General features: G+C 39.6%; 1 protein-coding gene across 2 annotated transcripts in view; it reads right to left on the bottom strand.

Moving 5' to 3' along the window:
* The window catches only part of SCEL (sciellin), a 113,895-nt gene that overhangs the window by 7,450 nt on the left and 83,332 nt on the right, over nucleotides 1-23,113 (bottom strand). For both annotated transcript variants that reach the window (XM_056555566.1, XM_056555567.1), the window contains exons 18-26: nucleotides 23,052-23,111; nucleotides 21,139-21,198; nucleotides 19,090-19,143; nucleotides 14,475-14,531; nucleotides 13,270-13,323; nucleotides 6,635-6,694; nucleotides 4,158-4,208; nucleotides 1,384-1,722; nucleotides 425-463 (exon numbers count right to left, since the gene is read on the bottom strand). In XM_056555566.1, the coding sequence (XP_056411541.1) occupies nucleotides 425-463; nucleotides 1,384-1,722; nucleotides 4,158-4,208; nucleotides 6,635-6,694; nucleotides 13,270-13,323; nucleotides 14,475-14,531; nucleotides 19,090-19,143; nucleotides 21,139-21,198; nucleotides 23,052-23,111 (774 nt within the window). The remainder of the gene's footprint in view (nucleotides 1-424; nucleotides 464-1,383; nucleotides 1,723-4,157; nucleotides 4,209-6,634; nucleotides 6,695-13,269; nucleotides 13,324-14,474; nucleotides 14,532-19,089; nucleotides 19,144-21,138; nucleotides 21,199-23,051; nucleotides 23,112-23,113) is intronic.

Genomic DNA, 23,113 nt, shown 5'->3' with positions numbered 1-23,113 from the left:
TATTTGTGGTGAAGCAGGTGCTTTATATAGCAGTATAGTGTCCTTAGTAGGTTTCCTTAGGTGGTCTTTTTTACTGTATTTATCACGTGATCATAAATAACCATATGTAAGATGCACTGGCATTTATTTGAAGGTATAACTCATTCAAGTCATAGTTATATTTGTAATCCTTTCAGATGTTTCAATATAATATTAAAGTTTTAACCAAATAAAAAAGGTGGCTCTTTATCTAGTGTGATCAATAAAGAGGAACACCTTTGCTAGCTAACAGTGCTGGATTTACTTCTGGATTTCTTTATTGTTGTTACAGATTGGCTCTTCCATGTCTGTGCAAGGGATCATACACAACAGATGTAATGTATTTTTTTTCTTCCCCTTTTTGAAACTATTTAGAAAAATGTTATAAGTGTAATAATTTCAGTACCTTGCATCTCCATAAGATGAACTTGGAAAAGATGAATAACTGAAAAAGACAAATACATATGTTAATTCTGAAAATAAAGTATTAAAGGGAACAAATCAGCAGATTTTAGCATATATAACGCTTGACAACATGATATATATGCTAAAATCGGTATCCTCCCCATGCCCAGGGGACTTTTTTGACCCCAGGGATGGGGAAGATATTAAGTTATAAAGTCCCCCCCACGGCCGCCCCTCAAGTAGTTCCCTGGGCGGGAACTTGTGCTTACCAACAACCGTCGCTCCCCATCGCTCCGGCCGTGGCTCCGCCCCATCGGCTTGATTGACTGCTTGTGTCATCGCTCTGTTCCCTAAGCAGATGGAGCAGAGCGGTGACACGAACCCTCAATCAAGACAAGGGGACAGGACCATGGCTGGAGCGATGGGTGCTGGTAAGTGTAAGTCCCCTGGGGATGGTGAGGATACCGATTTTAGCAAACATAATGTGTTCGTAAGCGTTATATATACTAAAATCTACTGATTGGTTCCCGTTAAAAGTATTATATACTATAGAAAAAAATATTCAAACTAAATACTGAAAATGAATTGTGAATATTATTAAAGGGGTATTCTGAGTTAAATTACCTTATCCCCTTTCCATAGGATAGGGGATAAGTCTGACCACTGGGACCTCCCGATCTCCAGAATAAGAACCTACCTCCTCTGTTTTGAACGAATGAGAAAATCGCACTATTCACAGCACACGGCTCTCAGTGTTCCATTCAAAACAGAGGAGTCGTACCTTGTTCTGGAGAACTCAGGAGGTCTAATGCTTATCCACTATCCTGTCTATAGGGGATAAGATAACTTACCTTGGACTGCTTTTAACAATTATAAAGAGGATAAAAGAAGCCTATAGACAATATCAGGTTGACAATGGCTTAGTTTACATAAGAGCCCTCCTTTAGTTACGCACATTACCTTGTCTCTTCAGTGACAGTAACATTTGAGGAAGAACTTGGCCCATCAGTGGTGTCCTTGTAAGATGTGGTTGTGCGTCGAGTTGGAGCATCATAGCTACCTTCATTGACTTTGTAGGTCGATGATGTAGTTGACCGTCTGCCTTGCATATCCTGGTTCTCAGTAACTTTAGAGGTTGTGGTAGAACGTCTGTTTGGTGCATCACTCGTTTCTTCCTTTACATTGTAGGTTGTAGTTGTGGTAGAACGTCTGCTTGGTGCATCACTGGTTCCTTCCTTAACATTATAGGTGGTAGTTGTGGTTGAACTTTGATTTGTGAGATTAGTAGGCTTGGCTGTGCTAATATGATGAAAGAAAATAATAATGTTAATGCACACTTGTATCTCATGCCATATGTTTGCGACTGTGTTCATTTTATAGTCATCTAATGTTTATAATGACATCTTAGTACAATTATTCAGGTACCAAATGCAATTTCTGCTTGAAACAACATTTTCAGGAAAATGATCATGTAAATTATTCAGAAACCAAAAGTTACATATTTTTGAACTAACATCAAGATGCTAGGTAAAAATAAGAACCTTTATCACAGGCTAGGACTATATGGTTATCCATGTAAAGCTGGACATGAAATAAAATCCAGCTGAACCAGGCAATGTAATGCACATGCCTATTATTTGGTATACAGCAGATGACAGAGCATCCTGTGTATTCCTGGCAATAATTGTGCACTATAAGAATTCTCCAAATTGGATTCTAAATTTAACAAGCATCACTTTAGAACAGCTGACTCCAAAATGTTCACCCCTCAAGTATTTTCTGAGGCCTGTTATTTCCATGTAAATCAGGGACACAGTTGCCATGTGTACATAGTAGTAAAATGTTAATGTGAAGCTCTGACTTTACTGTTTAGATCAAAGCGTCTGTGAATTACAGTCAGTGAATGTGTTCCATACTCGTCTATTATTTTATTTCTATTTCTTATCACACACAAAAAAAAAAAACATATTCTGGTTTGTTGCTATGTTATAACCATGATTTCAGGGGAGAATTAAGATTTGTTCTGGGTGCAAATTACATACAGTGTCCATGCCCATGTTCACACAATGTATTTCTATTTAACTGAATAGTAAAATGGCTGTTAGTGATCTCACACACACAGACACCTTCATTTAAAGCTGGAATTCTTAGAATCATAAAATTAACTGACATGCTCCTTTTTTTGGAAAATACATTTTTTTCCCCGTAAAAATCTACTTATTTTTGTACGGCTGGTATTTATATTTTGTATAAATATGGCCTCTGTTTAAGAACAGTAAGATAGATGTGTGCAAAAAGACTGTGGAGGAGCTGCCTATAGCAACCAATCAGATTCCTGCTTTAATTTTTTTAATTTTTTTTAAGAAAGCTGGAATCTGGGCAACTGATCCACTGCTCCTTCCCCCACTCTTTCCCAACCAGCAGCTTGGGAGCCATATGAGGCCATCAATCTGTTTGTAGCTCTAGAGATGTGCAGTAGTGGCTCAGGATTTCCCTAACTTGGTGCTATGATCAAAACCGTCACTGGTAATTAATACTATGGTAAAGGTCAATACACTAGAATTTAAAGGGGTACTCCCCCCACAGACATCTTATCCCTTATCCTAAGGATAGGGGATAAGATGTATGTGGGCAGAGTACCCCTTTAACTTAAATATTCAATGTGGCTCAACACCATGTATCTTAGTAGAACCTGGCCAACAACCTGCAAAAAGTTGGGGGCTGCTTTTTAGGAAGACATATAGGAAACATCACTAGAATATTCCATAACATTCTTATCAGTGGGGGTCCAACCTCTGTGACCTCCACAATTCCTAAATTAAAGCAACCAGAAACTTTTTGAATTGGGTGTAGCAGTATTTTCATGCACAGCAACTGGCTGGGAGCAGCAATGTGCAGAGAAATGTAGTAATGGAGTACCACCACGTTTGCTAAACAGATGGGCCATTACTTCCTAGCTGGCAAAATGTTGCAGACAGTTGTTACAGTGCAACAATACTTTTACAATACACCAGATTTGGGAAACAGTCTCAGAACGTTTCAACAGTTTCTTGGGTGTGGAGGACTGTAAGACACTCCACAAATCCTCCAGAAGGTAAGGTTGAGTACCAAATAGCTGAATGTCCTTGCGTGAACATTCTGTGCCACAGTGGGCCTTACCCCCCGTAACCTTTTCACAACAAGCCCCACCTAGGTAAAATTTGGCAGGGAGCATATGTAGGTATTCACATTGGTGTGGTTGCACTGCGGCGGTCATTGTTACTGTGATGCTTTGTCTGTGGGGTGGGGTGGCCCGGAGCCAGGGGCTTGGTCGGGCAGCAGTGGGGCTGCCTGGCCACTGGGTCGCTCCCCTCGTGGGCAAGGTGTTGCAGTGGTGGTGGCCGCCGTCCGGCGCTACGCCAATGTTGGGTTAAGGTCCCACTCTAAATAGGTGGCTTTGACGTGGCGAGTGGGCTTGTACTTTTTGATCAAAATGTATACTAACAACCTGTTTTTAATTTATGCTGAGAAGCAATTAGATCAAAATACAAATTGTGGATGTACGGGTTAAAAATAACACTGGGTTTAAATGGGTTTTAAAATGGCATTTGGTGATCAAAAAGATGATGTTGTGCCACTAAGTCTTCAGGGTTCCATAACTGAAATACTGAATTATAGATGGATGTACAATACCAAGAGTTAATTTAAAATTTTTTGTTATTAATTTTAATTCCTCTTGAAAATATAACTCTTACCCCTTGTTTCCATCTCCGGTTATGGCAATGAGGTCTTCCAGACCTTGACTTCTTAAATAATGAAATACAAAATAAAAGAATCACAAATATGTGTGAGAATAAAAACTAAAGTGACAAAACATATAAGAAAGTGTATCTTTAGATTTAAAGGAGTACTTCGACCCTAGACATGTTAGCCCCTCTCCAAACGATAGGGGATAACATGGCTGATCTTAGGGGGTCCGGCCACAGGGACCCCCGCATTCTTCGGGCTGGCACTGTGGTGTTACGGTCACGAAAGCCTGGGGCTTCTGTGATTGTGACATCACGCCATGTCCCCTCCATTCATGTCTATGGGAAGGCATGTGGTGGCTAGTACACAGTCGTGCCGCCTCCTCCCATAGGCATGAATGGAGGGGGCATAGTGGCCTCTTACCATAGAAATGAGTCAAGGGGGCGTAGCAGCTGTGTTTGCTAGTCATCCGGCACGGAGCGGAGTTCGTTCAGTGCACCAGATGACTGGGGTTCAGCTGCAGAGATTGCGGGTATACCCAGCGGCCGGACCCTCACAATCAGACATGATATCCCCTATCCTTTTAGGGTATGTTCACACGTACGCAGATTTGATGCACAGGATTTGATGCACAGAATTTTCTGCTGCAGATTTCAATGTAAACTAAATGACTGAGCACAGCTTCTAATCCGCAGTTACAAATTCTGCACATCAAATCTGCGCAGGATCCTGTGTGTTAACATACCCTTAAAGGGGTATTCCAGGCCAAAACTTTTTTTATATATATCAACTGGCTCTGGAAAGTTAAACAGATTTGTAAATTACTTCTATTAAAAAATCTTAATCCTTCCAATAGTTATTAGCTTCTGAAGTTGAGTTGTTCTTTTCTGTCTAACTGCTCTCTGATGACTCACGTCCCGGGAGCTGTGCAGTTCCTATGGGGATATTCTCCCATCATGCACATTTCCCGGGACATGACATCATCATTGAGCAGTTAGATAGAAAACTTCAGAAGCTAATAACTATTGGAAGGATTAAGATTTTTTAATAGAAGTAATTTACAAATCTGTTTAACTTTCTGGAGCCAGTTGATATATATATATATATATATATATATATATATATATATATATATATATATATATATAAAAGGTTTTGCCTGGAATACCCCTTTAAAGAGAAACAATGCCAAAGGAAAAAAAATCCTATAGTAATACACACTATTTCTGAAAAAAAATCCCGAAATATTTTATGTAGAAACTTAGCCTAATACTTGCTAAAGGGTTTTTTCAACACAGCAGATTTTTTGCAGAAAATTATGCAACTGAAAACGAGTTTTATTTATGTGAATAGGGTTGTTTTGATGGCAAGTACATGGATTTCTGCAAGTCCCCATTAGATGAATGGGACAGGGTAAATTCACTCTTGCCCTTTTTCTATACTAAACTCCATATTATGAACCCATTACAGCACTATCTTTTTATTACTCATGAGAACATCTAGATTAATAGATCTTAAATGAATTTGGGGGAAATTATGCATTTTTTTTTTTACAAACTATACTGACAATGTAAAAAATAAATATATGCAATATATATGGGACACTATACATTGCAAAGAAAAGCTACATCTTTATGTTACAGAATGTGACATAGCTGTAGTGGGAAAGACTCATTGGGGGAGAATTATGAAAACCTGTCCAGAGGAAAAGTTGCTGAGTTGCCCATAGCAACCAATCAGATCACTTCTTTCATTTTTCAGAGTCCTTTTCAAAAATGAAAGAAGCAATCTGATTGGTTGCTATGGGCAACTCAGCAACTATTCCTCTGGACAGGTTTTCATAAATCTCCGTCATTATGTGCGATGTACAGATGTCCAGTGTAAGGCTGGGTTCACACTACGTTTTGTCCCATACGGGACCGCATACTGAAGGGGAAGCTGAAAACTTGCGCTCCCGTATACCTTCGTATGCAGTCCCGTATGTAATTCATTTCAATGAGCTGACCGGAGTGAAACGCTGACTCAGGTCGGCTCATTTTTGCCCCGTATGCGGTTTTCCCACCGCACCTAAAATCGTGGTCGACTACGATTTTAGGTCCGGTGGAAAACTGGGCCGAACCGGAGTCAGCGTTTCACTCCGGTCAGTTCATTGAAATTAATTACATACGGGACCGCATACGAAGGCATACGGGAGCGCAAGTTTTCAGCTCCCCCTGCCGTATGCGGTCCCGTATGGGACAAAACGTAGTGTGAACCCAGCCTAAGCTAGAAAAATACACGTTTATTTTGTGTCCAAGATATACGCTTCTGTATTTTTTACTTATTAAGTGGAATTTCCGTTTAGGACCCAGCTTAAAATTGTTTAACATTGTTTATTGCATTGTTCCATAGTTTCAATAATATCAATATTTTAACAAACTATTTATATGAAAATGTTTTATTGATCAAATGATGTCCTTGTTACATGAATACAAATCTCTCTTACCTTTTATTCACAGTAGTAGTAGTAGTATTTATATCTATGAGGTTATCAAGATTTTGGGTTCTGCAATCAAAAGAAACAAACATGTTAGAACTTATACAATAATTTCTATACAACTAGCAGAGTACTCGCTGTTGCCCAGTTTTTCCTATCTAATCCTTGTGGGGGAGAAAAAGCAACACAGGAAGAAGCTCCTGACCAACATTTCCCCTCCTCTTATCACAACCTTATATTTTGTCCTCATATCCTGACCTTATATCTCGTCGTCATATCCCATCCTCATATTTCAACCTCATATCCTGACCAACATTTTGACTCCTCTTATCCAACCTCTTTTCCCATCCTTATATCCCATTTTCATATTTTGTCCTCATATCCAGTCCTTAAATCTTGTCCTTATATCTCATTCTCATATCCTGTCCTCATATCTCATCCTCATATCCTGTCCGCACGTGGGGCTGAGTTGTGAAGAAGAGATTGTAGGCTGAAAATAGAAGGGGCGTGGCTTTGTGGGAGTGAGCCTGACTTGCAAGCCGGATCGATACACAAAAATGGTTGAAAATAAAAGAGGGTGTGGCTTAGAGGGAGGTTGTAGCTTTGCGAGATGGGGCATGGTGTGAGGGAAGGGTGTGGCTTGCAAGCCGGACTGACGCACTCACCAGGAGATGCAGAGCTTGTGGCATAAGGTTCTGGAAATCTCATTGACTTGCATGGGACTTCATACAAAAAACCCAACATTCACGTAAGGGGGTAGGTTAGGGTTAATTAAACTATTTTATATTTTTATTTGACATATTAGTTGCATGTTTACCAAAGTATTATCAAAATATCTCCAGCCATTTGGAAGTTATGCCGGAACATATACGTTTCCCATAGACTTGCATGGGACAAAAACCCCGACCCCCGCAAATGGGGTTAGGCTAGGGTTAATTTAACAATCCTATATTTGTAGTTGACTTTTAAGTAACATGTGTAAAGTTGTAAAGTTTTATGAAAATATATTTATCAGCTTGGAAAAGATGTCGGAACATACACACATACTTACTGTACATACATATACAGTGGGGATCAAAAGTTTGGGCACCCCAGGTAAAAATTTGTATTGATGTGCATAAAGAAGCCAAGGAAAGATGGAACAATCTTCAAAAGGCATCAAATTACAGATTAGACATTCTCATAATATGTCAACAAAAGTTAGATTTTATTTCCATCATTTACACTTTCAAAATAACAGAAAACAAAAAAATGGCGTCTGCAAAAGTTTGGGCACCCTGCAGAATTTATAGCATGCCCTGCCCCCTTTGCAAAGCTGAGACCTGCCAGTGTCATGGATTGTTCTCAATCATCATCTGGGAAGACCAGGTGATGTCAATCTCAAAGATTTTAAATGTCCAGACTCATCTGACCTTGCCCCAACAATCAGCACCATGGGTTCTTCTAAGCAGTTGTCTAGAAATCTGAAACTGAAAATAGTTGACGCTCACAAAGCTGGATAAGGCTATAAGAAAATAGCAAAATGTTTTCTGATGTCAATATCCTCTGTTTGGAATGTAATTAAGAAATGGCAGTCATCAGGAACAGTGGAAGTTAAAGCAAGATCTGGAAGACCAAGAAAAATATCAGACAGAACAGCTTGCAGGATTGTGAGAAAAACAATTCAAAACCCACGTTTGACTGCACAATCCCTCCAGAAAGATCTGGCAGACACTGGAGTTGTGGTACACTATTCCACTATAAAGAGATACTTTATGAAGACCAAATATGGTCTTCATGGAAGAGTCATCAGAAGAAAACCTCTTCTACGTCCTCACCACAAAAAATCAGCGTTTGAACTTTGCAAAAGAACATATAGACAAGCCTGATGCATTTTGGACCGATGAGGTTAAAATTGAACTTTTTGGCCGGAATGAGCAAAGGTACGTTTGGAGAAGAAGGGGAATAGAATTTATTGAAAATAACCTCTCTCTAACTGTTAAGCATGGGGGTGGATCAATCATGCTTTGGGGTTGTATTGCAGCCAGTGGCACAGGGAACATATCACCTGACATCAACATAATTGAAAATCTATGGATAGACCTTAATAGAGCAGTGGGTGACAGACAGCCCAAAAATCTCAAAGAACTGGAAGACTTTTGTAAGGAAGAATGGGCAAAGATACCTCAAATAAGAATTGAAAGACTCTTGGCTGGCTACAAAAAGCGTTTACAAGCTGTGATACTTGCAAAGGAGTATTAACTCTGCAGGGTGCCCAAACTTTTGCAGATGCCATTTTTTTGTTTTCTGTTATTTTGAAATTGTGAATGATGAAAATAAAATCTAACTTTTGTTGACATATAAGAATGTCTAATCTGTAATTTGATGCCTTTTGGAGATTTTTCCATCTTTCCTTGGTTTCTTTATGCACATTAATAATTTTTTTTACCTGGGGTGCCTAAACGTTTGATCCCCACTATACACACACATTGGGGGCGATATTAAAAAACTACTGTAATTTTTGTTCCAGCAATATTAATGCCACCTTTTTTCTCTCACAGGTCTCTTGTACTGCTTTGAAAACATGAATATATGTGAGAGTTCATTTTCATGCCTCTCTTTACCTATTTTGGCGCCCCCCCAAAAGAAATTTGCCGCATCTTAAATTTTTTGCCTTTTGGATTCTTCGTGATTCAAAACTTGTGCCAAAATCTGCAATTTTGGCGCATATTTTGAATGACGAAAAATCCGTGCAGGAGCATTTCACATATTATTCCATGCTAACTAGTGCTCATCCAAGCTATAACTGTATAAATAAAACATGTGCAGGTGTAGAGACCATGAAAAACACATCAGAAATCAACTACAAAAAACTACAAACATTTCTGTGATTTTTACACTAGCAAAGAGCTGTTGTGAAATTTTTGATGTATAATGGACTCTCACCCCTTTGATAATATCATGTAAAACATAAAATCAACATAACCACGCCCACTTTTGCCAAACTGGTGTGACTAGTGTAAACATTGGATCATTCTCAGGTAAAACACTTTGAAGATCTCATGGAAACATTTTCTTGCCCAAATTTTGGTGCAAAATTTTGAATATGACCCCTATTGAGTTATATATATATATATATATATATATATATATATATAACCAAGGTAATAATATATTAATATCTTACATGCATACTGTTAGGCTGGATTCACGTGTAGGCATGTGTAGTGGGTTATGCCCCTAATCATAGTGCAGCAAAAATGCTTGTATTTTAAGGCAAATATCTAAGGTTCAGTGATGCAGGTTTTTGGCATTGCAGTTTTCAGCGGGGAAATATGTTTATAAAAAACTTTCAGGAAAAATGGGATAACAGAACCATGCCAATTTACAGTAACAGTTGTGTGGTTTGGGGATTTTATGACTGGCAACACAGCACACTATTTGTGAACCCAGCCTCACTTGATATTATAGTACGCTTTAGTACAACTTTTACTGCAAGGCCACAAATCATGAAATTTCTGCAAAACCGATGTAGAATTTCTGTGCCGATTCCACAATATAGTACACCACAGTTAAATAGTGATCTGGAAAATTCATTAGCTGCTGAAAAAAGATTAACATTGATTTGTGAGCACGCTTGTGGAACGTCTGCAGCGTGTCCTATCTGTTGTGGATTCCCTTTGTCAAGTTTTAGGCCTCGTTCACATCACAATTTGTGCCTCTGACACAACTATACATTGGGTAAATGTTAAAATGACATGCACACCCCATTCATTTCAAAGGCCTGAGCGTAGTTGGCTAGTGACAACATTTGGGTAATTTCCCAAGCGTATACAAGTTTTGGCTTGGACTGGGAAACGCAACTTGCATCAATTTTCAGTATGAGACAAAACTTGGATACATTGGGAAAATGACCAGAACTTAGAGGGGCATTTACTAAGATGTGTGTGATTTAGTTCATTTTTTAGTTCTGTTTTTTTTTTATTTTGTGTGTTTTTTTGCGCGACTCCTTCAAATTTATTAAATGGTCACAGGGCATTTGATACATTTTGTGGAGGATACAAATTTCCTGAAATTTCACTCTTAAAGGGGTACTCCAGTGGAGAAACTTTTATTTTTTAAATCAACTGGTGCCAGAAAGTTAAACAGATTTGTAAATTACTTCTATCAAAAAATCTTAACCCTTCCGGTACTTATTAGCTGCTGAATACTACAGAGGAAATTATATATTTTTTGGGAACACAGAGCTCTCTGCTGAATCACGAGCACAGTGCTCTCTGCTAACATCTCTGTCCTTTTTATGAACTGACCAGAGTAGAAGAAAATCACCATAGCAAACATATGCTGCTCTGGACAGTTCCTAAAATGGACAGAGATGTCAGCAGATAGCACTGTGCTCGTGATGTCAGCAGAGAGCACTGTGTTCCAAAAAGAAAATAATTTCCTCTGTAATATTCAGCAGCTAATAAGTACTGGAAGGATTAATGTTTTTTTAATAGAAGTAATTTACAAATCTGTTTAACTTTCTGGCACCAGTTGATTTAAAAAAAAAGTTTTCCACCGGAGTACCCCTTTAACATACACCAAAAAGCTACACTAGGTCTGGGCTAGTGTAGAATTGTGACTTTTTTGCGAAAGTCACAGTTGATAAATTCATTACCACTGCACAAGACTAACCCTTAACAGCTGGTCTGTACTCTCTTTATAAATAAAAGTTGAAATCCAAAAGGCGCAAAAAATAACCTTAGGTGCAGCGCTGCGCCTAAATAGAGACACTATACACACAAAAACACTTCAAAAATACTACTCTACACACAAAAACAGCTCTAAAGACAATGATAAATGCCCCATTAGTCACTAGCCGACTATGCTTTTGACCATTGAAATGAATGGGGCTCTTGCCTGTCCAAGCAAGTACATGTCGGCATGTCATTTTGACATTTTCCTGACATACCCCGTGCTTCGGGGGCATAGATCTTGGTGTGAACCTAGCCATATTCTTGAAAGAGGTAAAATCCGCAGCAAGATTGATGTGAAAATGTGTATGGTGATAGGGCCTCATTTACACTTGTGAATTTGGTCAGTCTTTTATCCATTTGTAGAGCCAAAATAAGAGAATGTTTGGGCATGTTCACACAGAGTAATTTCATAGCGGAATCCACCGGAAATTTCCATTGCAGCAGTATCCCATTTCTTTTAATTGGATTCTGCTGCAGCGTTCACACGTCGGAATTTCCGCAGCAAATTTGCGCCAAAAGAATTGACATGTTAATTCTTTCAGCAGAATCTATTCAGAAACGCATTGTCACCTTTGCATTGCCTCATTTTCAAGAGATTCTATCACCAGCTGAACATGTAAATGTGTGGAATGTCTGCCTTTATTTGCATTACTTGAGTCACCCGGGTTGCTATTTGTTGCATGAGTCAGGGGACAGAGTTAGGATTACGTTCCTAGGCTCTATGTATTTTCTTGTGTATGTTTTTAAGTGTTTTTATAGTTGTACCCGTTTTTCTGTGTCATTCATTACTATAGATTTCTTTTATTTTATTGTAAAGTGATTGGTGTGCACTCACTTTGGTTACCATTCTTTTTCTTCTTTCTTTAAACTGTCTTGTTTTTTGGTAACCGTGTATGCACCCATTTTTCTCACACATTCGCGGTGCCCATCTTTTTCTGTTTGTATTGCCTTTGTTTTCCAGACGAACATTCTGCTAATTTTACACTGTTTAAACGTACCCTTATTTTCTTATTTGCATTCAGTCCTGATTTCCAATTAAAAAGGATGCAAAATACTACTAACAAAAAAATCAGCATCTTATGAACATGGCCCCACAGACATTTGTCCACAATTGTTTTTTTTTTTTATTATTATAGCTCCTTTCAACTGCAAGGCAGTTGTAGAAATATATTAAGAAATTTGTTTGTACTGGATTATTGTGTTTGTATTGACTGAAACGTATACACAACTATTATTAAATCTGCTGTTATGCTACAAATATTTTCACTGGGGGGGGGGGGGGAGGAATCACAACTTAAAGGGGTACTCCGCCCCTAGACATCTTATCCCCTATCCAAAGGATAGGGATAAGATGTCTGATCACGGAGGTCCCGCCGCTGGGGACCCCCGTGATCTTGGCTGCGGCACCTCAGACATCCAGTACACGGAGCGAACTTCGCTCTGTGCCGGATGACTGGCGATGCGGGACGGAGGCTCTTGAAGTCACGGTCACACCCCCTCAATGCAAGTCTTTGGAAGGGGGCGTGGCAGCCGTCACGCCCCCTCCCATAGACTTGCATTGAGGGGGTGTGTGGCCATGATGTCATGAGCAGGGTGGGGCTGTGACGTCACAAGCCTCCGGCTTTGCACCCGATGCTCTAAACAAACGCCGGGTGGAGCAGGGAGATTGCGGGGATAAGAGGGATAAGATGTCTAGGGGCAGAGTGCCCCTTTAATGTTCTAAAGATACAGACCCAGATTAGTCAAACAGTCTGATTTGCCCATAGCAACCAATCACAGTTCAGGTTTCATATTTTACCAGAACACCTATTGGCCAGGGGCTCTGGTAAAATGGAGGCTGAGCAGTGATTGGTTCCTTTGGGCAAATCGGACAGTTTTTGTCTTAGCCAAATTGATAAATCTGGGCCACGAAGAAGGAACAGTTACCTGGTTTGTACAGTTGGCTTCTTTACTTCAATCAGGTTGTTAAGGTTGCCATCCCTGTAAAGGATACAGAGAAATGTATACAGGTTACATGTGGATAATAACGTAATGCAAAGTAATGCATTAATGCTGTAGGCTTCATTGAATTATACAGTTGTTGTGGATCTCATTGACTTATAATGCGGTCTGTCGGGTTTTCAGAGTGGTGTCCAGTGACAGAATCTACCATGTAGACTGAACAGAGCCTTCCATGTAATGTGAACATATCTTCAAAAATATTGCAACCAGATGTTACATTAAAGTCTATAGTGAAATACTAATGGGAACCTGCCAGTATTTTTATTTTGCCTGTTGGGCTGTTCCCAGTGGTTTCTCAGTGCCCCACCAGCCTTGAGTAATAGATCTTTCCCTGCTAGTGTTGTGGGCAAATGACCCAATGTTCAGGCAGCATGTCAGTGATGACAGGTTCCCTTTAAAAGCACTGCAAACAATGGACAGGATTTATTATGACCACAGCACCAGAATCTGGGCCCCAATTCAGACACATTAAAGGGGTACTCCGTTGGAAAACTTTTTTTTTTCTAAATCAACTGGTGCCATAAAGTTAAACAGATTTGTAAATTACTTCTATTAAAAAATCTTAGTCCTTCCAGTACTTATTATTAGCTGCTGAATGCTATAGAGGAAATTATTTTCTTTTTGGAACCCAAAGCTCTCTGCTGACATCATGGCCACAGTGCTCTCTGCTGACATCTCTGTCCATTTTAGGAGCTATCCAGAGCAGCATATGTTTGATATGGGGATTTTCTCCTACTCTTAAAATGAACAGAGATGTCAGCAGAGAATAGAAGTAATTTACAAATCTGTTTAACTTTCTGGCACCAGTTGATTTAAATAAAATAAAAAAAGTTTTACACCGGAATACCCATTTAATGTATCTACAGTGAAATTTTAAACACACTACAACCATGCATTTTTTTTTACTGCTTTTTAGATCTGCAACCAAATGCTTGTAGAAAATGTAGTTAAAATGCTTGAAATATGTTTATTTTCAATGAAAAAAAGGTGAAAGGTGTGTGAAGGCCTTATTCATATTAGACTTTTTGCAAACATTTTTAAATTGAAGATTGTTCATTTTTTTTGCAATCATGTAATAGAAAAAACACAGGAATGCATGTTTTGTGTTGGAAGATTGATTTGACACTTACGTTTTGTGAACGTTCTTTGCTGCATTTGATATTTCAATAAATTCATCCAGCTGATCTCTTAAAAGGAAATTTAAAGTATAGAAAATGTGACATACAATAAAAAATTCCCATTAGAACTTTCTCCTTTGTCATCTTATAAATGAGATAAAGTTTTTATGGTGTAAACAATGGTAACATTATGGCACTGCACTAACGTTTTTTATTTTATTTGACTATGCTACAGATGCTGTAAAGTTAGTGTAGTTCATAATATAGTGTCTGTACCTGTGTGTGACTGTTTTCTCACAATTCTGTGATTTTCACCCCAATATTAATTTTCAACAGCATACACAATGACTGTTGTCTTTTTGACAACAGTCAAACAGACTGTTGACTGTTGTCTGATTTTTCCCAGCTTGCAATGTGGCTGAGACCTGACTCACTAGTCAGCTGATGACAGGGAGCCTGTCTGCTTCAATGGGTGGAGGGATTGCTTGGTGGGAGAGAGATCAATCTGCAACTAATGCAACAGCTGTAGGCACCCTGACTGAAAACTACAGGTCTTTGGAATGGATGCAGCTCATTTATGTTTCAATGGGTGGGGTGACTGATGTGTGGGAGGGAGGAAAAAGGAATTATGGTATTTGTATGCAAAAAAGAAAATTCAAAAAGGAAATATCAGTTCACAAAAAGCTAGTCAGTGTTATGGTAATCTCACAACATAGCCATTTAGCCCCAAGACAAGCACAGACCCTTCCTAAGCATGTCCATTACTGTCTGCCAGGTACCTACTAAAATGACCAAATGGTTGATAACCCCTTTAATTATAGCACAAAGCTTGTGGTTGGTTATATTTGTTCCTGTCCCCAATGAGCCTCCCAATAAAAAATCCCAGTATGTTTTTAGAGTGTGGGAGGAAACTGGAGAACCCATTGGAAACCCACACAAAGGGGAGAATAGACAAACTCTATGCAGTTGTTGGCCTAGGTTGGATTTGAACCTGGGACCCCAACACTGCAAGGAAACACTGCTAACCACTGACCCTCCATGCTGCGCTTCAGTGTTTTAAAACATTGAGGCTGGGTTCACATGTAATATTCTGGTTAGTATTTTTTAACACAAGTCAGGAATGGAACTGACACGTAGAAAGACTATAGTGGAAAGATTTGCACTTTTCCTGTGCCACTCCTGGTTTGGGCCAAAAATACTGAACAAAATACTGGGTGTGAACTCATTTTTAATCATGATCAAAATGGAAGTTATAAAGTAGATTTATGAAGGAAATACTGTATCTTAGGATAAATTCACACATTCAGTGCATAGTGAAAGTATTTGGCCCCCTTGAACTTTTCAACCTTTTGCCACATTTCAGGCTTCAAACATAAAGATATAAAACTGTAATTTTTTGTGAAGAATCAACAACAAGTGGGACACAATCATGAAGTGGAACAAAATTTATTGGTTATTTCATACTTTGTTAACAAATAAAAAACTGAAAAATTGGGCGTGCAAAATTATTCATCCCCTTTACTTTCAGTGCAGCAAACTCTCTCCAGAAGTTCAGTGAGGATCTCTGAATGATCCAATGTTGACCAATGACTAATGATGAAAAATAGAATCCACCTGTGTGTAATCAATTCTCCATATAAATGCACCAGCACTGTGATAGTCTCAGAGATCCATTTAAAGCGCAGAGAGCATCATGAAGAACAAAGAACACACCACGCAGGTCCGAGATACTGTTGTGGAGAAGTTTAAAGCTGGATTTGGATACAAAAAGATTTCCCAAGCTTTAAACATCCCAAGGAGCACTGTGCAAGCGATAATATTGAAATGGAAGGAGTATCAGACCACTGCAAATCTACGAAGACCTGGCCGTCGCTCTAAACTTTCAGCTCATACAAGGAGAAGACTGATCAGAGATGCAGCCAAGAGGCCCATGATCACTCTGGATGAACTGCAGAGATCTACAGCTGAGGTGGGAGACTCTGTCCATAGGACAACAATCAGTCGTACACTGCACAAATCTGGCCTTTATGGAAGAGTGGCAAGAAGAAAGTCATTTCTTAAGATATCCATTAAAAGTGTTGTTCAAAGTTTGCCACAAGCCAACTGAGAGACACTCCAAACATGTGGAAGAAGGTGCTCTGGTCAGATGAAACCAAAATCTAACTTTTTGGCAACAATGCAAAACGTTATGTTTGGCGTAAAAGCAACACAGCTCATCACCCTGAACACACCATCCCCACTGTCAAACATGGTGGTGGCAGCATCATGGTTTGGGCCTGCTTTTCTTCAGCAGGGACAGGGAAGATGGTTAAAATTGATGGGAAGATGGATGGAGCCAAATACAGGACCATTCTGGAAGAAAACCTGATGGAGTCTGCAAAAGACCTGAGATTGGGACAGAGATTTGCCTTCCAACAAGACAATGATCCAAAACATAAAGCAAAATCTACAATGGAATGGTTCACAAATAAACATATCCAGGTGTTAGAATGGCCAAGTCAAAGTCCAGACCTGAATCCAATCGAGAATCTGTGAAAAGAACTGAAAACTGCTGTTCACAAACGCTCTTCATCCAACCTCACTGAGCTCGAGCTATTTTGCAAGGAGGAATGGGCAAAAATTTCAGTCTCTCGATGTGCAAAACTGATAGAGACATACCCCAAGCAACTTACAGCTGTAATCGCAGCAAAAGGTGGCGCTACAAAGTATTAACTTAAGGGGGCTGAATAATTTTGCACGCCCAATTTTTGAGTTTTTTATTTGTTAAAAAAGTTTGAAATATCCAATAAATTTTGTTCCACTTCATGATTGTGTCCCACTTGTTGTTGATTCTTCACAAAAAAGTTTTATATCTTTATGTTTGAAGCCTGAAATGTGGCAAAAGGTTGAAAAGTTTAAGTTCATACTTTCACTATGCACTGTTAGGGTGCATTCACACGGGCGTATTTGTCAGCGGATCCGCAGCTGCGGATCCGCTGACAAAGGCCCCTAAAGTGCTGCCCTCTTTGTGCCTGCTAATAGCGGCAATCCGCCGCCACCAGCAGACACACTGCGATGTACGAGTTACCCTGCAGTGTACTCGCACACATTGCGGCCACTCTCTGTGTAGCTCAGGGAGCCGGGGGAGCAGCCGCGATGTGCGGGATGTGCAGATACACTGCAACTCGCACTTCACAGTGTGTCTGCTGGTAGCGATGGGAGGGGAGCAGAGAGCCGGGGAGAGAAGCCAGATAGGTCATCAATAGTTGATCACCAGAGTGTTGATAACTTGCACCCCCGACAATCAGCTGTTCAGTGCTCACTCTACACTGAGATTGGCTTTGTACTGTGTGTAGCAGTGGAACTGAGGTCCTTTGTTAGTGATATGTATTTCAAACCTACAATTTCTAATAAAAATAGTGAAAAGCAATTCAGCTCACTCTTAAAGCCAGGGACCCAGCACAGAGCAGTGCGGACTGCACTGTGTGCAAACAATCATAAGAACGGAAGAATCCAGCTTAGTCCCAGATCAGTGGTGGAGATAGTCTTTATTGCAGCCTTAGAACATGGAACACAGGTAAAGGTGGCAGGATGTGAAGCGTTTCGGTCAGGTGCTGGCCTTACTCATACACTAATTACTGCTACACTGGATAATATATATGCAGGTAGAAGAGAAGACATGAAACAAGCAACACCTGCCGGTTTCACATAAACCCTCCCCTCTCATTCACATAAGACATATAGACATACTTGTCTTATGTGAATGAGAGGGGAGGGTTTATGTGAAACCGACAGGTGTTGCTTGTTTCATGTCTTCCCTTCCACCTCCATATATATGATCCGGTGTAGCAGTAATTAGTGTATGAGTAAGGCCAGCACCTGGCCGAAACCCGTCACATCCTGCCACCTCTACCTGTGTTCTATGTTCTAAACTAGCAGTAAAGACTATCTCCACCACTGATCTGGGACTAAGCTGGATTCTTCCGTTCTTATTACAATTTCTAATGGTTTGTTGAGCTAAATATAGGAGGTGATACATGAAAAACGCATTCAGAAACGCATTGTCACCTTTTACATTGCCACATTTTCAAGAGATTCTAGTCCTAGCTGAACATGTTAATTTGCGGAATGTCCGCCTTTGTTTTCCAGATGGACATTCCACTAATTTTGCATTCAGTCCTGATTTTCAATTAAAAAAAGGATGCAAAATACTACTAACACAAAATCTGCAACATATGAATATGGTCCTACAGGCATTTATTTGTCTACACCTTTTTTACAGCTCCTTTCAACTGCAAGGCAGTTGTAGAAAAATATTATGAAATTTCTTTGTACTTGACTAATGTGTTTGTATTGACTGAAACGTATACACAACTATTGCTAAATCTGCTGTTATGCTACACAAATTTTTATGGGGGGGGATCACAACTTAATGTTCTAAAGATACAGAGAGACCCAGATTTATCATACAGTCTGATTTGCCCATAGCAACCAATCACTGTTCAGGTTTCATATTTTACCAGAACACCTATTGGCCAGGGGCTCTGGTAAAATGGAGGCTGAGCAGTGATTGGTTCCTTTGGGCAAATCGGACAGTTTTTGTCTTAGCCAAATTGATAAATCTGGGCCACAAAGAAGGAACAGTTACCTGGTTTGTACAGTTGGCTTCTTTACTTCAATCAGGTTGTTAAGGTTGCCATCCCTGTAAAGGATACAGAGAAATGTATACAGGTTACATGTGGATAATAACGTAATGCAAAGTAATGCATTAATGCTGTAGGCTTCATTGAATTGTACAGTTGTTGTGGACCTCATTGAGTTAGAATGCGGTCTGTCGGGTTTTCAGAGTGGTGTCCAGTGACAGAATCTACCATGTAGACTGAACAGAGCCTTCCATGTAATGTGAACATAACTTCAAATAACTTCAAATCTTTTGCTACATTTTTAAATACACAGAAGTTGCTGTCATAAGCAGTTGATTTGTGAGACATTTTATGCAAAACACTTTGGGGAGATTTATCAAAACCTGTCCAGAGGAAAAGTTGCCTGGTTGCCCATTGCAACCAATCAGATCGCTTCTTTCATTTTTGAAAAGGCCTTTGAGAAATGAAAGAAGCAATCTGATTGGTTGTTATGGGCAACTGGTCAACGTTTCCTCTGCACGGGTTTTGATAAATCTCTCCCTTTGTATTAAGAAGACTTTTTAAGGGTGGTTTCACAGATGTCACATTAAAGTCTATAGTGAAATACTAAAGGGAACCTGCCAGTACTTTTATTTTGGCTATATTACGAGTCATCTCGGCTTTTCCCAGTGGTTTCTCAGTGCCCCTCCAGCCTTGAGCAAAGATCTTTCCCTGCTAGTGCTGTGGGCAAATTCTCTAGTGACTCAATGTTCAGGCAGCATGACAGTGATGACAGGTTCCCATTAAAAGCACTACAAACAATGGCCAGGATTTATTATTACCACAGCCCCAGGATCCCTGATCCTTTGTTAGTGATATGTATTTCAAACCTACAATTTCTAATAAAAATAGTGAAAATGCAATTCAGCTCACCCTTAAAGCCAGGGACCCAGCATGGAGCAGTGCGGACTGTACTGTGTGCAATGATAAGAACGGAAGAATTCAGCTTAGCCCCAGATCAGCGGTGGAGATAGTCTTTATTGCAACTTTTACAACATAGAACACAGGTACAGGTGGAAGGATGTGATGCGTTTCGTCCAGGTGCTGGCCTTACTCATACACTAATTACTGCTACACCGGATCATATATATGCAGGTGGAAGGGAAGACATGAAACAAGCAACACCTGTCTCATTCACATAAGACATACTTGTCTTATGTGAATGAGAGGGGAGGGTTTATGTGAAACCGACAGGTGTTGCTTGTTTCATGTCTTCCCTTCCACCTGCATATATATGATCCGGTGTAGCAGTAATTAGTCTATCAGTAAGGCCAGCACCTGGCCGAAACCCGTCACATCCTGCCACCTCTACCTGTGTTCTATGTTCTAAACTAGCAGTAAAGACTATCTCCACCACTGATCTGGGACTAAGCTGGATTCTTCTGTTCTTATTACAAATTCTAATGGTTTGTTGAGCCAAATATAGGAGGTGATACATGATTAGGAAACGTACAATGGAAAGACAGATCTCTTCTCTTTTGGATTCACTCCTCTGTTTGGCTCTTAAAACTGCACGTGTCATTCCAGTCAAGTCAATGATGGAATCACACAAAGTTTTATGCAACTTTTGGGAAGTTCTTATGAAGTTTTTTTTTAGCCAAAGCCAAGAATGGATCAGAACAAATATAACAGAAAGACCCTAACTTACGCAGTAATAACTATTCTTCTGCTTCTCTACTTCACCTAAAACTGCTTGTGTGGACCCTGGTTATTTTACTATTTCTTTGCTGTATTATTTGTTGCATTTTGTTGCAAAAGAGAAAGAAAATATTTTCATGTAATAAAAAAAATGTCAACTAATGCAAAAAATAGTATACCAAATGGATTCCAAAATATAATCTGTCATTGGCTCTAAAAATATGGCTCCCTTTTGCAGCCATAGTACAGTCTTATGCATGGAGCTTAACTTTTATTTTATAACCATTGTATGAGTAAATAAAAAATATCACGGTAAGTTTGTCCCACCCTGCTCCCTTTAAATTGTATTCAGTTTGCATTTGGGTTATAATATTTACCTTTTGTTTCCATTAGTTGTGCTGGGTTTAATGTCAATGAGGTTACCAATGTCTTGAGTACTATTAAAGCAATACAATAGAGCAAAAAATGAGCCACTCAGATACACAACTCAGCAGACATGGAAACTACAATATGTATAAAAGAGTCTTCTTTTTCCACTTTGCTCTTTACCTATGCATATACAGGTATAACAATGAGAGTCCTACTTAACATAGTTAGAAATGGGAATATTTATCAAAACCTGTACAGAGGAAAAGTTGATCAGTTGCCCAGATTGCTTCTTTCATTTTTAAAATGGCCTCTGAAAAATAAAAGAAGCAATCTGATTGGTTGTTATGGGCAACTGGACAACTTTTTCTCCGCAAAGGGTTTGATAAATCTCCCCCATTGTTCATAAGTTTGCAAAAAGATAAAGCCCAACAAGTTCAATTTATATCTCTACTGTGTTGAGCCAGAGTAAGACAAAACACCCTTACGAGTCTGATGCCAATTACCCTATACCAGGGGGGAAATTCATTCCCGATCCCAAATATGAAAATCTGAATACATCCCTGGATCAACGCTCTGTCCCTATAAATCTAGTACCCATAACTTACCACACAGAAAGATGAGTATAAAGATGTAATTTGTAGGGTCATTTTATTATCTGCATCAAGGTCCCCTATCTACCATGTTCCAAAATACTTTTTGAACCCCTTCAGCACCCATGCTCAGGTGCATCTGCCATCTCTTCACTCCCAATAGTTAAAATGTTACTATAATTAAAAAAAAAAAAAACTTTTGATTGGTGGGGGGGGGGGGGGGGGGGGGTCTGGGTGTTTAGACCCCCGCTGTTGGTTAGAATAAGACTGGAGAAGTAAATATCTTATCCCCTATCCACTGGGGAACGCAAGACCCCCGTGATCAGACATCTTATCCCCTATCCTTTGCATAGGGGATAAGTGTCTAGGGGCGGAGTACCCCTTTAATACATGAAGATGAAACATAATAGAAGGACTGATATCTCTCTATACTTTTGGATTCATTCCTGTGTTTGGCTTCAAAAACTGCATTTGTCATTCCAGTCTACTAACAGCAATGGCAAAAGCCACAACTGAAAGAAGTTTTTTTATAGATCAACATATTTAGAAATATGCTTTCACTGTACATGGCTGTATAAGAATGAAATCATGCATGCAGTTTTATGCAACTTTTGTGCAGTTGTTTGTGCAGTTCTTATACAGAAGCCCCATAAGTTAAACACAATAACTATTCTTCTTCTACTTTTGTATCTGCTTGTGTGAACACCGGTTATTTGACTATTCCTTTGCTACATTTTTTTTTTATGATGCAAAAGAGTAAGGATGCATTCACACCACGTTTTGTACATACGGGTGCCGGATCCGGCGGGGGGAGGGGCAAACCAGGCGCTCCCGTACCCCAGCCAGATCAGCCCGTGACTCCATTTACTTTAATGATCCGTCCGGAGTCAAACGGTGACTCCGGTCGGCTCAATTTTGACCCGTATGCGGTTTTGGACCGGACCTAAAACCGTAGTATACTACGGTTTTAGGTCCGGTCAGGAAACCCGTATGTACAAAACGTGGTGTGAATGCAGCCTAAGAAAATACTTTCCTGTCATGAAAAAATTGCAACAAATGTAACACGTAGGATACCAAGTGCCAAAGATAGGATTGGATTCTTAAGCACGATCTGTCCTCGGCATTCAAAATATGGCTCCTTTATGTAGCCATAATTCAGTCTTATGCATGGAGCTTCACCTCTGTGTTACATTATATAAGTAAATACAAAATATCAGGGTTACCCAGTTCTCATATCTTGCCTTCCAACTATATTAATCATCGGCAAAATTATAAAACCCATCCATACAAGGCTTTACTACTCTCTCTGAAGCTCAGGCTGTCATATTTACCTTTTGTTTCCTTTGTCTGTGCTATGCTTGATGTCAATAAGGTTGTCAATATCTTGAGTACT

This window comes from Hyla sarda, chromosome 2, assembly GCF_029499605.1.
Source record: "Hyla sarda isolate aHylSar1 chromosome 2, aHylSar1.hap1, whole genome shotgun sequence".
NCBI lineage: Eukaryota > Metazoa > Chordata > Amphibia > Anura > Hylidae > Hyla > Hyla sarda.
The sequence above is the reverse complement of the archived record's forward strand: the minus strand, read 5'-3'. Positions and strand labels throughout refer to the sequence as shown.